This window comes from Plodia interpunctella, chromosome 27 (assembly GCF_027563975.2).
Source record: "Plodia interpunctella isolate USDA-ARS_2022_Savannah chromosome 27, ilPloInte3.2, whole genome shotgun sequence".
Taxonomy (NCBI): domain Eukaryota; kingdom Metazoa; phylum Arthropoda; class Insecta; order Lepidoptera; family Pyralidae; genus Plodia; species Plodia interpunctella.
This window is the reverse complement of record NC_071320.1, coordinates 3,042,134-3,057,199: the sequence shown is the minus strand read 5'-3', so window position 1 is coordinate 3,057,199 and position 15,066 is coordinate 3,042,134. Positions and strand designations below refer to the sequence as shown.

The window sequence follows — 15,066 nt, the reverse complement described above, 5'->3', positions numbered from 1 at the left end:
ATAGATGAAGATATCTCTCTAGAGAAATAGAAATAACTCAAACGACAAGATAATATTCTTAAATGTTTCATGAATGAAACTGTCTCCTACTCATTTGAGCGTTTTCCCAGTGATATTCGGAGCTGTGAAGCCTCGAAGCCCGGAATAAGCGTATAAAGTATAATATTAAAATTTTGAAAAAATGCCTGTGATTTTAAAACCAGGCCAATTTTTATGAAATTTGGCACAGACATAGGCGAAACCTTCAGGAGTGACAAAGGCTATTTTTGTTTATGGTTTTACCCGAGCGAAGCCGGAGCGAGATGCTATTAGTCAATAATTAGGTGATTATGTATTTTTACTAAATTGTTTCACACCCCTGTCTAAAGTTTTAAAACTACAAGACTAATTTTTCAAAATCTCCTATTGCTCTGGTGTTTAGAAAGTGACACTGATCTGTATCGTTACCATTCGTTAACATTTCGGTAGCATTTTCATAACTAAGTTCTTTGTGTATGACTTCTGGAAATTCCTTCCTGTGTCCATATTATACCTATGTTTACACTAGTCCACACTAATCCTTCTAATATTAAAACGCGAAAAAAGTTTCAACATCATCTTATTGACGCCAAAAAATTGCTTAAACTAAGTCTACTGCCGACTTCCAAAGCGCAGGTGAAGAAGAGAGTATGTATGTTTGTTATTCTTTCACGCAAAATGTACTGGACTGATTGTTATGAAATTTAGTACACGGATAGAATATAACCCGGAATAACACATATGCTGACTTTTATCCCGAAATTCCCAAGGGAACGAAGCCTCGGGGCACAGCTAGTAAGTATTACAAATGCAAAAGTTTGTGAGGTTGTGTGTACGTATGTATGTGTTACTCTTTCATCTAAAATCAATTGGACCGATTATTATGAAATTTGGTACATAACTAGAAAACACATAGGGTACTTTTTATCCCGAAATTCCCACGGTAGCAAAGCCCTAGGGCGCAGCTAGTATATTATGGAGAGTTAATATTTTGTATTTTTGTTTATTTTTTTGTTTTATTATTCCTGCTAATATTACTGGAAATATTGTTTAATCTGTGCTAAAATTTAATTACTGTTACACTCACTTAAGTTTAAACATGTACTTACGAAATTTTGAGTCAGAAATCACGTGTGATGCCAAAATTTATATTTATTACATTCATAAAAAGTTAACGCCTCACAGTCACAAAAACAGACGTACGTTTACGGATAATTTCGCAAATTTTAAACTCATGATTTATTACTTAACTTTTTTTGGGCAAATTCAACCCTACGTCTCGGTAATAAGGGTTGTATTCGAATAGTTGAAGAAAATGCATTAAAAATAAAATAAAGTTAAGAGCTAATCGGTTAATGGACATCGGGTTCCGTGATGAAAATAAAACTTTTAGGACAAATCACACAGATTGAGCTAGCCTCAAAGTAAGTTATATTTAAGTAAGTTGTATGTCCTAAAAGTTTTATTTTCATCACGGAGAAGATAGGAGAGTGGACTCTGGGCTTTTACTTAGATTTTTTAAACTACGCATCAGATTTTGATTCGGATTTTTTAAATAGATAGAGTAATTCAAGAGGAAGGTTTATGTGTATACCTATAACATGCATAAAATTGCACCCGTGTAAAGCCAGGTCGGATCGGTAGTTACTAATAAAACTGTGATAATAGATAACCGCTTAAAAATTTCGCGTTTTCAGATTGCTTTGGGAATATCAGGGTGCTCTTTTGGCACACTGGTTAATTACAGTTAAAACAAAGAATAAATTTTTGGTGGGAACTCCCACTAGGTATAAAAAAAATCTATTATTTTTTTCATCGAAATGGTTAAAGAAATATCCATGAGAAATATATCCAAAAAAAAATTGAAAATCTCTCTTGTGCTAAAAGTATTTGAGGTTAGCGTTCTACTACCACGCCTAGTGAACCCTAAAAATAAAGGCTCTTTTCATGCCATCGGACACATTCATGATTTGTAAAGGTTGTTAAAAAAAATTTGGCCCGCGCCACGCCTCTTCGCTACACTGTGTATATATTTTTTTTAGATGGAATAAAAATGTACAGCGTTACAGAAGTCTGCTACGAATGTCTTGGCCTTTTTTCTCAGTGCATTTTACTAGCTGTGAGTTATCACGTGACCCTTGCAATATCAGGGATGTCGCACTTTGTGGCCAAGGGTTTTGGTCACAGTACCCTGTAATCACACCGCCTCTCTCACCCTTCAAACCGGAACACAACAATGCAAGCACTGATGTTTGGCGGTTGAAATACAGAGATTTAGGTAATACAGACGACTATTGCAGCTAGGATTATCGACAAAACGAAACATTTTGCCGTGGGCGAAGTTGCGGGAAACCGATAATCTAACAAATTAGTATTTTTATACAATGTATGTGCGTCTAATTGGTCGACGTGATGGAAAGATACCTACTTTTCAGCGAACCAGCCATTTTGTGTTTTAAGAATGCATCTTTGGTTTCGTAGCTTCCAGACATATAAATTATTAAATGTATTGTTTATTATTGATTTTATTATAGCATGTATAATTTTAAAAAAGGCATTTTAGCTGATATTTAGTAAAATCTTGTGAAGTACAGAGTTGGAAAATGTTAATAAAAATATTACAGTTTTCTTCGTGTCGTCTAATTGAATTGATCCATGAATATAATGATAGATGAGACTGGAGCCAGCACTCAAAAAAACTTTTTGATCCAAAATACACGTTTTGCTATCCCTTTCACATGTAGACTAACCTCTCCTTCTCGCACGCTGAAAGGTGTAAAGTCTATATATCTATATATAATATATTACACGTCATATCTTTTTATATATTTACCTACCTCGCAAAACATAAGAGAGGTAGGGCCACCCAAAAAAAAAGCAATTGTACAGTCAATAGCTAAATTCATTGTAAACTCGCTGCTATTACCGCGTCATAGAGGTTCATGCAGGGTACCTTGATGTGCTGTTGACTGTACATTGCATTGTTCTTAGGCTAGTATTATATAACGATAGCTTCATAAATATAATACAACTTTAACTTGCCTTCTCGAGACACTGTTCTAAACCATACATAACTCAGTCCAAGTCCATTTCCCAAGGCGGCCTCAATGACTCAACAGCGCATATAACGCAAAATGCCGTATTGTACCAACTTTTCACACGCCATCGGATGCGTCAAATTCGCTTCCAAGAATATGATAAACAATGAACGATAAAAATATTCAGCGTGCCGTGCCGTGAAACTGAACGCACTTTTGACGTTCGAGATTCGAATTTGACGTTACATTGTTCACGCGGAAATTTGAATTTTTCACGGATTTAGTTTTTTAAACAAACGCAATAAAAATAACTCGAAATATTCGAAGTGTTGAAGCATTGGAAAGTTTTTAGTCATTTTTTAACCCCCAGCCAGTATGGTGATACTTATAACTTTGCAGTATCTGTGTATCTGTATGTCCGCTTGTTTATCTTCCAAATGGAAGAAATGGTTTTGATCTATGGATTCTTGAGAGATCTAAGCTTCTTCTTTTTTCAGCCGTGAATACATTTTAAGGGTTTCGTATATATATTTTTAATTTATTCACTACCACAAAGTATCTAATAATATGAAACATTATACTGTTTCCTAATGTTTCAGGCTAACTGTAAAGAAAAAGTTCCACGAACGAACGAAATCCTCAAATCTTAATTAAGTTTTTTAGTTGATTTCATAAAAAAAACTGAATAGAATCGTCATAACAATTAGTGCATGACAAACTCGATTCAGATTAAGAAAATCCAGAAAATGCGGCAAAATCAAATAGATCTCTCGAATTGATGATACAGAGATAAATCTGTACAATGAAACAAAACCACAGGTCAACTTGTGCTGGTTGGTTTTGGACTATTGGTTTTGTGGTATTGATTGTTCTATTTTTAAAAAATGTGTTTAAATTATTTCGAATGTGCTAGTTTCGTTTCTCGATTGTACAGAAAAACAAGAATACTACCTGCAAATTAAAAAAGAAATATTTTAAGTACTTATATTTATTTTGGAATCAAATTTATACCTAGTGGTGACCACGTGATCTTTAATTGTTAGTTTGTTTCATTGTAAGTACATATTTAATATTTTTATCAGAAACAAATTGGTATTTTTTACATTTGAATCTTTTTTTCATAAAATTATTTTACATTTTGTAAAACGTATAAGTTTTATAAGACTTTTTGTGTGTCTGTGATCATAATATTAAAATTGATAAAAAATAAATTTTATCCGTTTTAATAGTTCACTGCACAATTTCTTTTATCTGTTTCACCTAGCATTAACTTCGGCAATTGTTTTAAGTATTTTTCTTGTGTTAAAATTAAGTAAAAATACATACTAATATAGATAGTGCGAATTGCTACTTAAATTGTACAATAGTACAAGTTTATCTTTAATATTAACGTTTTGGGAGCAACATCATAAAAATGAAGCAAAATTGAACCTTGACGTTGATAACAATAGTAAAAATTTGAGTCAATAAATAAAATTTGTAAAACATAACAAGTAGACCAAAATCTGTTCATATTTTTTATTTTTTCAAGGGTTTCCTTGCAAAATTTTTATTTCAGACATTTTCAACCATTACGTATTAGAAATATTATTGTCATAGAAATGAAAGTGCAAATCCAGAGAGATCAAAGGTGACCAAGAAAAAGTAAAAGGAAAAAATATATATATAAAAATACACAAAATCATCGTGTAAGTCTTTAAGAAATAACCCAAACATTCGCCGCGCCATCTTTCTTTTAAATGTCATTAGTGTTCGAATGATTTCGCGCCATAACGAAGCAGTGCTGCCACAATAGCCGATCATAAATCAACTGTCATTTTGACAGTTGTTGAAAGGAGCCACGTCAATGCATCGATGCAAACTTTTTTAAAAGACTTAAGAGTTTTTTCAACTTTGATTAATTGCAAAAAAAAAGTGTCTGTGTGTATTTTTTGTTTTGAATGGAGACGTTTCTTATTATGATTTTGATGCATGTAGGTAGGTGTGTGATGGGATTTGTGCTTTTGAAATTTTTTGTTAGAGATATTTTTTACTGTCTGTCATAATCATAATCGAAAAGATACTTATGATCAATACTGTTTTATACTTTTATACTACTTTATACAGTACTAACTCTTTCATCTGTGTCATCGTCAAAAAACTGTTTTTTGTAACTAAATCGATTTTGTACTTACAAAATAGTTGCCGATCGTTTTCACGGAAAATACATTTATTACAGAGAAAATAAAAAAAATGTTATATGGTATTTTGAAATGTAACAGTGCTGTACCAAACTCGACGACCAATCCGAGTCATGCTACGCGAGATTTGCTACACGCAAATCAAACATGATAGTTCTATTGTTTATTTTGCTAACGGTACAGATCTAAGGAATGTTATCCGATGGCTCATAGATGATTTTTAATTACTTTTTAACGTTCAACAGATAATACAAAAGATGCCCGCCTAAAAATGACATTGACACTAATTACTTAGGTTACGTTCATAGATTAAAACAACGTTAACAAGATAGTCGTCATGTTTATTAATTAAAAAATCCTGATTTTAGGACGCATAGGTTGAATTGCAACGTCAAATTTGACGTTGATTTTAGACAAAATGGAGTACTTTGCATTTGTCTGCGTACGTCAAAGTTAACGTTTTAAGTTACCGGTGCAACCCAGCCTTAATGATTTATAAAATATTGTGGTTTTATTATTTGGCACTCTGTGGTATTTAGTACGAGACACTCCATCTAGATCTGGTTAGTCTAAGGCCTCTTATCTTTGTTATTTATCTTGCTTAGAATGAATCATAGTCACTTGAAAGTTGGCTCAGAGTGCAGCAGTCTGTGGTATTTCCATTGCACTACTGTGCAGTTTGAATGCGTGTTTGCTAATAATAAATTTTTCAAATAAATGTCGTTTTTGACATAAGCTCTAATTGTCGTCAGAGAGATCTTTGTGCATTCAACGCGTGACATAAATATCAAGTCGAGGATTTTCCTCGTTGGAAGCCGATCCTGGGTGCACCATTGGGTCAAGCATTGACATAGGAACTGAAACTACGTACGAGTATTTTATATTAGCAGCACTAGTGGCAAATTTCCGGGTGTTGGCTCCCATTTATCATTATCGTATGGTCAGTCATGGTGCCATTTGAAAAACTGAGCTGGTCGCCTTTTCACAGATCACATTGAGATGTAGTAGTAAAGTTTTCAACACACGTAGAGGTCGTAGAGGTCCACTGCTGGACACAGGTCCCAAAGACAAATAATTTATTCAGAAATTGGACATTCGCAGCCACATTTTTTCGTCATTTTTTTTTCAGAAAGCAAGAAACTACTGAAACAGTGGCAGCAATATCTGAGTGCCGTACGAGGCGACTAAAGGACAGTTCTATCCGCTATCAGGCAAAAAAGGTGTTCCCAAGTAGGGTTGATGATAGGCGGGAGGCATCTTAAAAAAAAGTTTATTTTTTGAATCTGACTCCGTCATATTTCTGAATGCAAATACCTATTCCAATCGAAACAAAGCGAAATCATAAATGGTATACAAAACAACTTAGGTATCTCAAACGTGCTAAAAGGTTTTTCATATAAAATATTATGGTGATAAATGCTGATGTGTTTCACATTAACGCCTTTAAGATGTATTTCGCTGATTTATGCTTTGTCCATTTAGAAGTTTAGGCTTGGAGATTTTGTCTTCGAGCACCGACGTCAATGACATTTTTGCCGCTAAACAGCAGCTTGCAATGTTGTGTTCCGGTTTGAAGGGTGAGAGAGGCGGTGTGATTACTGACAGGGTACTGTGGCAAAAGATTTATTTATTTTTTATAACATTACAGGTTTACCTAATACGTTAAAGATCTACAGACCGATAATAATATACCGCAATGTATACAGGTATTATTTATTATATACATTGGCTTATTTTATCTACATGCTCAGTCGATGGTACTGAGCAACTTTTCGTATGGAAGCAACATTGAAATCGCGAAAAAAGAATCAAATGATCCATACACTTTTCACAAGTTAGATAACTTTTAATTTTTTTGTAGAACATCATATGATTTTATTTTCGCGATTTCGGAGTTACCCCCATACTAAATTTGTTCACAATCGTGGACTGAGCATGTAGACAAAATATTGCCAATGTATGTCACCCCGTGCCATTTAGATTATGGTGACTGTCTATGCTTTTCTAATTAAGGCGTCGATAATGTTTCTTGTAATGGTTAACGTACGTATCTTCGTTAATTTTCTGGACCAGTAAGGTCATGTCAGGGTCCTGTTCCTGTTCTTCTTCAGCCATTGAGCAGCTGAAGAAGGACAGGAACAGGCAGCCTTCCTAAATGTTCGTCTCCACCCGCACGATCGTCGGCATCCCTAGTTGTCAGACCATTGGCGCGCATATCATCCCTGACGGCATCAAGACAGCATGTCTTTAACATAAACCAACATTTGTTCCCTATATAATTTGACTGTAAATCATTACAGTCTATCCAGGAAGTGAAGAAAACGGGATTTTTGTCGAACTACATTTTTATGCCATTCATGTATCAAATAGAATGGTCAGGATTGGTTGGTAAACATCTAGAGTTGCCAGCCAACAGGAGATAACGCCCTAATTTATTTTCTTCACTTTCTTGACAGACTGTAGGTATTTTGACACACGTATTTGGTCCATGGACACCGCACCCACCGTATCATACAGTGAAAAAGAGTCCTTGAAAACTAAATGCTCTTAAGTTAGATCTTGTAAGTGGTTGATATGGTCATTATGCGAACATCGTAAAACGTCTACACGGGCCCGGCTTCGTAATATCTCCTGTTAATGTCGAGAGTTCTTTAAAACATTAGGTTCCGTATACGTTTTATCTAAATAATCATCTTTCTATAGACTTGTAGTTTAGTTAGGTATATATACATATAACAATATACATATTTGGTCTATTCAATTCAACCGGTGAGTCACAGAAAATTTAAAAAAAATCCAGAATCCAATGGCTTTGTTTAAGCCGGGTCAGTCGAAAGAATCTTTACGTCTTAAATTAGTTGCTTGAATATAGCTTTAAAAAAAATGTAAATTTATCCAAGGAACCCTAAAAAATGGCGAACACGCCTATTAACACGGTGCGTTGTAAAGTGTAGGATTAATACGCGAGGTATTAATAAAATCGTAAAGGGTGAGCAGGGAATGATTGCTATCATATAAATGTACTTTGTATTCGTGCAAAACTTGTGGAAACGTGTATGAAACGAAAAAACTTGATAGTTGTCATAATTATGATGCCATGTATACAGAACTGGATTTTGCACGTGGCTTCGCTCGCGTGAAATATTTTTTTTACTTCTATAACGTTATATTATATAACATTGAATGTTCGAATCGCATTTATAAGATCGATAAACATGAAGTTAAGATATAATTTTGATAAATAAGGTCCTGAAAATTCGTTTTCAATTTTTCTGACTACATCTTTTGAGTTAGTACCTCGGTGGCGCAGTGGTAGAGTGCACGCCTCTGAACCGAGAGGTCCCGGATTCGATCCCCGGTCGGGTCATGATGGAAAATGATCTTTTTCTGATTGGCCCGGGTCTTGGATGTTTATCTATATATGTATCTGTTATAAAATATAGTATCGCTGAGTTAGTATCCCGTAACACAAGTCTCGAACTTATTTTGGGGCTGACTCAATCTGTGTGATTTGTCCTTATATATTTATTTATTTATTTAGTAAGTAGGTAACGACAAAGTAATAAAGAAATGTGATAAAATATAAGCAGTTTAAAGTTAATTGAGAATTCGTCGGGATTACCACAAATAAATTCATGTATTGCTCGATATGCGGGTGACTGTACAAACAAATTATTTTTTTACTAGGGAACTTTGTTATTTTTCTGAGATGAAAGGTAGGGTTTCAAACCTTTCATCTTCAGAAAAATAACAAATGTCCATACTTCAAACTACATTTATACAAAATTTCAAGAAGATTAGTTGTGTAGATAGAGCGTGAAGAGGTAACATACAAATTTACTTTCGAATTTATGATATTACGTAATTGGGATACTTAAACCTTTTTATGTAAACAGTTTTTTAGTTATTTTCGGTTTATGACTCAGAAAACGGATACCATCGACCTACTCTTGATTTAAAAGTTGTGTAAGGTTGTAAAATATTGCGTCTGAAATATAATTCGGTTTGAAATTAGATATCGACGGATTATATAGCTGTTGAAAACGGGATGTTTCATTCCTCTCTCTCTCATCTCTGCATGTTCCGTGCGTTCGGGGTTGTGATGCAGCGAAGCCCGGGGTCAGCGTAAAAAAAATAACCTTAAAATTTTGAAGATTCGACTGTGATTTCACAACCAGACGCCTGTCTGACGTCAACTCTTCTTGGGAATGTTGGTGTTGTCTCTCGATTTCACATTCCGTAATCTTACGACATAGCAGTCATATTCTAGAATCACACGTGTCAATGTAGTTATTAGTGAAAACGTAACTAAATTATACCTTACCATTGAAACACCATTAAAACGCGATTACACCGGTCCATTATCAGATCACCACGTCATAATAATATTACCTTGCCATCTGATTGCATATACAATTTCAGTTTTAAAATAGAAATTGTCCAGTTATTGAATACTAAGTACCAGTTCTAGGAATGTCATCTTGAAAAATAAATTACGACGCTGAAATATTATAAACGTTGATGTGAATAAATTTAAGTATGCAACACGTACACTTCTATTGTCAGAAATCTAATATTTGCTTAAAAAACACATTTTATGAATCACCTGTAAAACTTATGTTACCCACGACCTTTGCCTCTTCAAAATAAAAAAAAACACAGACATTATGCGACAAGAAGCCGCAACCGCGATAATATGAAAGTGTGAACATCTTTTTCTTCTGTGCCAGTTTATAAAGTTGAAATTCGAACGGTAACAGATTCTGTCAACAAGAAACTTGGCGGCAAATTAAAAAAAAAAGTCGTAAGACGACAATATAAAACTGGCCAGCAATAAACTGTATAGTTCTACTTTATAAAGAAGAAAAAAGCCTGTCAACATTCTTGCGGTAATCTTAGACTTTGTTGCTTAGATTTTAAAGTTTAAATTCGATGTACTTTGATACCGTGACGTCCAAATAACACTATGACTATCATATGTCTTAATCTGGCGATAAAAAAGTATTTTATTGTGTCAGTACAACGTAAATGGACATGCATTATCCAGGAACTGTAGTTTTTTTTACTACCACTTTTGAAGATGGGAGGTTATTGACTTTTATTGTATAGAAAATTTGTGATAATAATTATTTTTGGTTATTATATTGCTTATTTTTGGTTAGTTATATTGTAATTTGTACACGAAATTTTAAGAAATTTGTTTAGTGGAATTTGTGTCACACAACTTATTTTTTTCTTATCGAGTGTGTTTGCCTAAATTAAAACTATGTAATATTTTGTTCAAGGCATCTGAAATGACTTTTACAATTACCTACCGCCATCTAGTGGCAAGTAATTTTATTATTTACAATATTAAAAACTTTATTTCCTTAAATTACATTCTTTTTTCACTAAATGTGGACTTAACGCCATATTGCATTCTCTACCACAGACAACCATTAGACTAAACAGTAGTCTAATGGTTGACTCGCTATCACCTTGCTATCTAGCAAAGTGGTGCTATAAAATAGAAAAAATATTATTCAATCCCAACTAATATTATAAATGCGAAAGCAAGTTTGTTTGTTTGTTTGTTACATATTCACGCGTAATCTACTCAACTAATCTTCTTGATTTTGGATGAATATAATTAAGAATATGAAGAAGGACATAGGGTGGTAGTTGCATACACTCAAGTAAAATAGATGGTCAACCAGTGTGCAGGTTTCCTCACGATGTTTACCTTTAAGCAAGTGGTGGTCTATGTAAACTACTATACATGCTCATGTTTAATGAGTAAGATTCGAACCTGGGACCTTCTAATCCACAAGCGAAAAAAATAACAAATCTACACTGGAACAGGGTGACCTCTCTGAGACCAAGTTTTCTCCTCGACTTTGCTACGGTCTTCAAGATTGTAACTTCGCAACTAATTGAAACCCGCGGGCGAAGTCGCAGACAACGGCTGCTAAAAAAACAACAGTTAAATAAAAATAAAACAGGTTTGTCTTGCAATTTACCCTAAAGTAATGAGATCAAGCATAAAATTAAAAACTAAACAGAACAAATTCTATTTCGGTGTAAAGTGTGACAGCTGACAGATCGAAACGCTTATAACGGACAAAGAATATTCAAATTTGAATTCCTTTACTTCTTCTTAGGACATTGTGGCTTTCGTTTCGGCGGTTCACCCGGCAGCTCCTTGGTGCACGGCACACTAGCTCTGAAGGCAACATTCTTATTACAATAAGCATTGTAGATCGCCAACAGAACGTGTCCAGTTTGCGCCATAAACGATCTAAAAGCTTCATCAGTCTCCTCTGGAAAGCACAGAGCACCAGTCGACAGTCCTCCAAGGCCGGCAAAGAAAATCTTCTTTGGCACATTCGCTCCCATCATCCAACCGAGCATCGTGCCTGATCCAACCAAACCTTGTCTTATTTGTATATTGTTCGGGTCTCTCATGTATTTTTTTATATCGTTCGTAGTACATACTAGACTGTTTTTAGTCTCTTTTATAGTACATTTAGCTGTACATTTCAACTTGCAAAGTTGACCTTGCAAATCAGTCCTATATTGCTTTACATAAGGTAGTAAGTAGTTGTGCATCAGTTTCGTTTTAGCCGCTGGACAGCTCTGTTTTTGAAGTTCATACTCTTTGTAATCATAATGGGGTGTGTCGTATATGGGTAGGTCTTTGTAGCGCATTTTTGGGGGTCTAGTCGGAGGAGGAGGTGGCTTAGCAGCATGGACTACTGGTATCAAACGTAGTTGAGCTCCAACCAAAACTGCTTTTAATGCTTCAATCCAAATTCGGCCTAAAACGTACAAGTCGCAACGGAACAGTTTCTGAAGAAACGCATCCATCTGTTCTTTCGATTCAACTATTACGTTGTCTTCTTTAGATTCTCCAGCCATTCCCTCTATGGATTCCAATTTTTCCATTTCTTCCTCGGATTCGGAAAATTCATGGTTCTCAAATATACGTGTGTATGGCTCTTCAAGTTCATTCTCCTCAGCACCGTCATCTTTTAGCTCATAATCTGTATGATTATATGATTCAATGGATAACATTATATACTTGATAATTTTAATGCATTCTTGCTTACTGAAAATTTGGGAATAATTTAGTTTTTGACAGGCGACATTTACTTGTCAGCCTGTCTGTCTGCGGAGGTGGAGTTTTGCAACAGCCTGAGGATCTTTTGGTATTATTAGAGGAGGGCGCCACCAACGCTTAACATAAATTTCAAAAATAAATCGACAATTTAATTAAGGCGTAGTTTAAAATCTGTTTATTGATTAGTAAAGATTCTTATATGTGATACAGAAGATACTTGGTTCTTTTTATCTAGTTTAGTTTACTTAATTTTTATTCCAAAATGTTCACAAATTTAATCGCGCGACTTCACTTTTAATAATAAATCAATATAATATAACAAACTTTCTTTAAAAAGGCGGTTATTCAGACTTATCACATGTGTATAATTTTGTTATACCTACATGCCAAGATATGCTTTTTAACTAATTTTTGAAAAAAAATAACTAATTTTATGGTCTCGATAAACTGTCCTGACAAAGGTTGTGTGATCGATTCCCGGTCGATTTCAAAGATTTTCATCTGATTGTTATTTCCAAAAGTAATCGCATGTCGTTAGGGATAATAAACTGGGAAGTTTAAAAGTATGAGGGAAAGGATTCAATTATCATAGACCAAATCGGAAAGATACAAAAAAACGCATACATTTCCAATTTTCCAAGTCTATCCAACAAACAAAAATCATTTTCACCTAAACTCCATTTACGTAGACTTTATTACAATGTCATAAAGTATAATTTTGATCAGCTGGTAATTTGGCTACAAGTTTGTCATATTTCCCAAAACCAACTTAACGTTTCATCTGAAAAATTTCACCGACGTTCTTAAGTCCTACCATTAGAGTTCAATTTTGAATAGCCTTGTGTTTTTAGGCAAACTTTTAAGTTGGTTGGTCCTTCGAACCAGATAACAGGTGAAATGACACGGAACGTGTCCTGAAGATTGTAATTGTATGTTTGTAACTTCAGATCGCTTTAAGTTTTTAATGTTGTTTTTTTTTTTCATTTCAGAAATCGATAATAGATTTTTGGCGCCAAATAAGCAATCGCTGCAAAACTAACAAATATAACACTGTTTAGTCTACATGTCCTCGTGTATACCATATGTTCTCTCAACCTATCGCTGCTTGACTGTAAAAGATCTCTATTTGGAATAAGACATTATACAAAAAATAAAAAATCACTCTTATCCCAAACTTAGTAATTATTACATAATTTAACATACTATAATATTTATTTTAGTTTTAAGAGATACAATTTGTAATAATTAGGTGACAAAGGAATGTCTCAGCTTCTGTTATCCCCAACAACAAATTTTCTTGGAGATAACGCTTAGTTTCCAGACCAGTTCCTCATTTGTACGGTAGTTAATGTGTAATGAGGGCAAAAAAAATGTTACAAAAGCATCGACTATATAAAAATAAACCTTATAAAAATAGAAATTTTGCAATTACAATTTATAAAATCCATAATTTAAAATACTAATTATTTTTAGTATTTTTTTAAGATAATATATATCTGTATACATATATCTTTCTTGTATTAATTTGATACAATTATTTAATGTAGAATAATGTTACTACGAAAGCAGAAAAAAATATAGTTAAAATCGGTCGCTGGAGCGATTATATAACCTCTGGTATGAAGGCTCAGCGTGAAGGTAAAACTTTTCTGTTTAACTGTACCAATCTGAAGCTTACATACTTTTTAAAAACAAAGAAACAAAGGCTTTGACTTCAATCAACCAGGATGTGTGGGTCAGGCTGACCTTGAAACAATGAAAATCCCGCGGTATCTCGCACAAAGCCGCGGGCAGCAACTTGTTAATAAACTAAACAATAGGCAGCTGCAGGCGATGAGTATTATACAGAACAAGAGACTATTATGTGGTTATCATAATAGTTCCAAACAGAAACGCAACTATATTAAATTTCACTTTTCTTTTCGAGTGTGTTTTATATAAATAAATACTTTTAAGGACAAATCACACAGACTGAGCTAGCCCCAAAGGAAGTTAGAAACTTGTGTTATAGGATACCACTACCACTACCACAGGCGGACGGTCTTAACCACTTTACCACCAACATTTCAAATCAGCATTTGTTTGCGGTGTCGCGGCGTCACAACCTCGAATGTAACCTCGGATATGAGAGGAAGAGAGTGAACACACACGAAGAACAAGACCACTTATCTATAAAAATACTTGAACAAGTTTTGTAAGTCTGATAAGGAATTTACGAGGTGAAAGTGTAGCTATAATTTAGTGCTTCCAGAAATAAAGAGCCATTGTTTTTATGGATATGTACGTACTGGTTATCTTTGAGCGAAGATGTTGGAAGATCAGAACTAGAAGTGTCACGGGTCTTGACCCTTCCTTCTTTCTCGTTACGCCGGATCCCGGACTGATTTCCTATTTATTTGTTCACTTTATAAATCACAATAATTACAATAATTATTCTTAATTGTCAGATTATTGTTGGCGGGTGAATTTTTAAGCATTCCGATTACCGTCATTTAAGTTCCTTTCAAATTTCAACAAAGCCAAGAATCTTGTTACTACTCCAATTTATGAATAATAATCTGTGTTAGTGTAGTATAAAATTTTATCAATATTTGAATTTGAAGATTTAAGAAAGCTATCATACTTTGAAGGACGCTAATGAAAAAAATGCTCGAATATTCACAGTGGCACGTGTTTAAACGCCAATATTTAAGCTGAATATGTGTGTCACTAGATGGCGATATCCAGTTTT

General features: G+C 34.2%; 1 protein-coding gene across 1 annotated transcript; it reads right to left on the bottom strand.

Annotated features, from left to right (window-relative positions):
* Positions 1-11,203: 11,203 nt before the first annotated feature.
* On the bottom strand, positions 11,204-12,369 carry LOC128681378 (uncharacterized). The gene has a single exon (XM_053765207.1). The coding sequence runs from the start codon at positions 12,287-12,289 to the stop codon at positions 11,363-11,365; it is 927 nt and encodes a 308-aa protein (XP_053621182.1). The 5' UTR covers positions 12,290-12,369; the 3' UTR covers positions 11,204-11,362.
* Between the last annotated feature and the right edge of the window lie 2,697 nt (positions 12,370-15,066).

Excerpts from the sequence above, each read along its gene's own strand:
- LOC128681378 (XM_053765207.1), bottom strand. The coding sequence starts at position 12,289 with ATGTTATCCATTGAATCATATAATCATACAGATTATGAGCTAAAAGAT.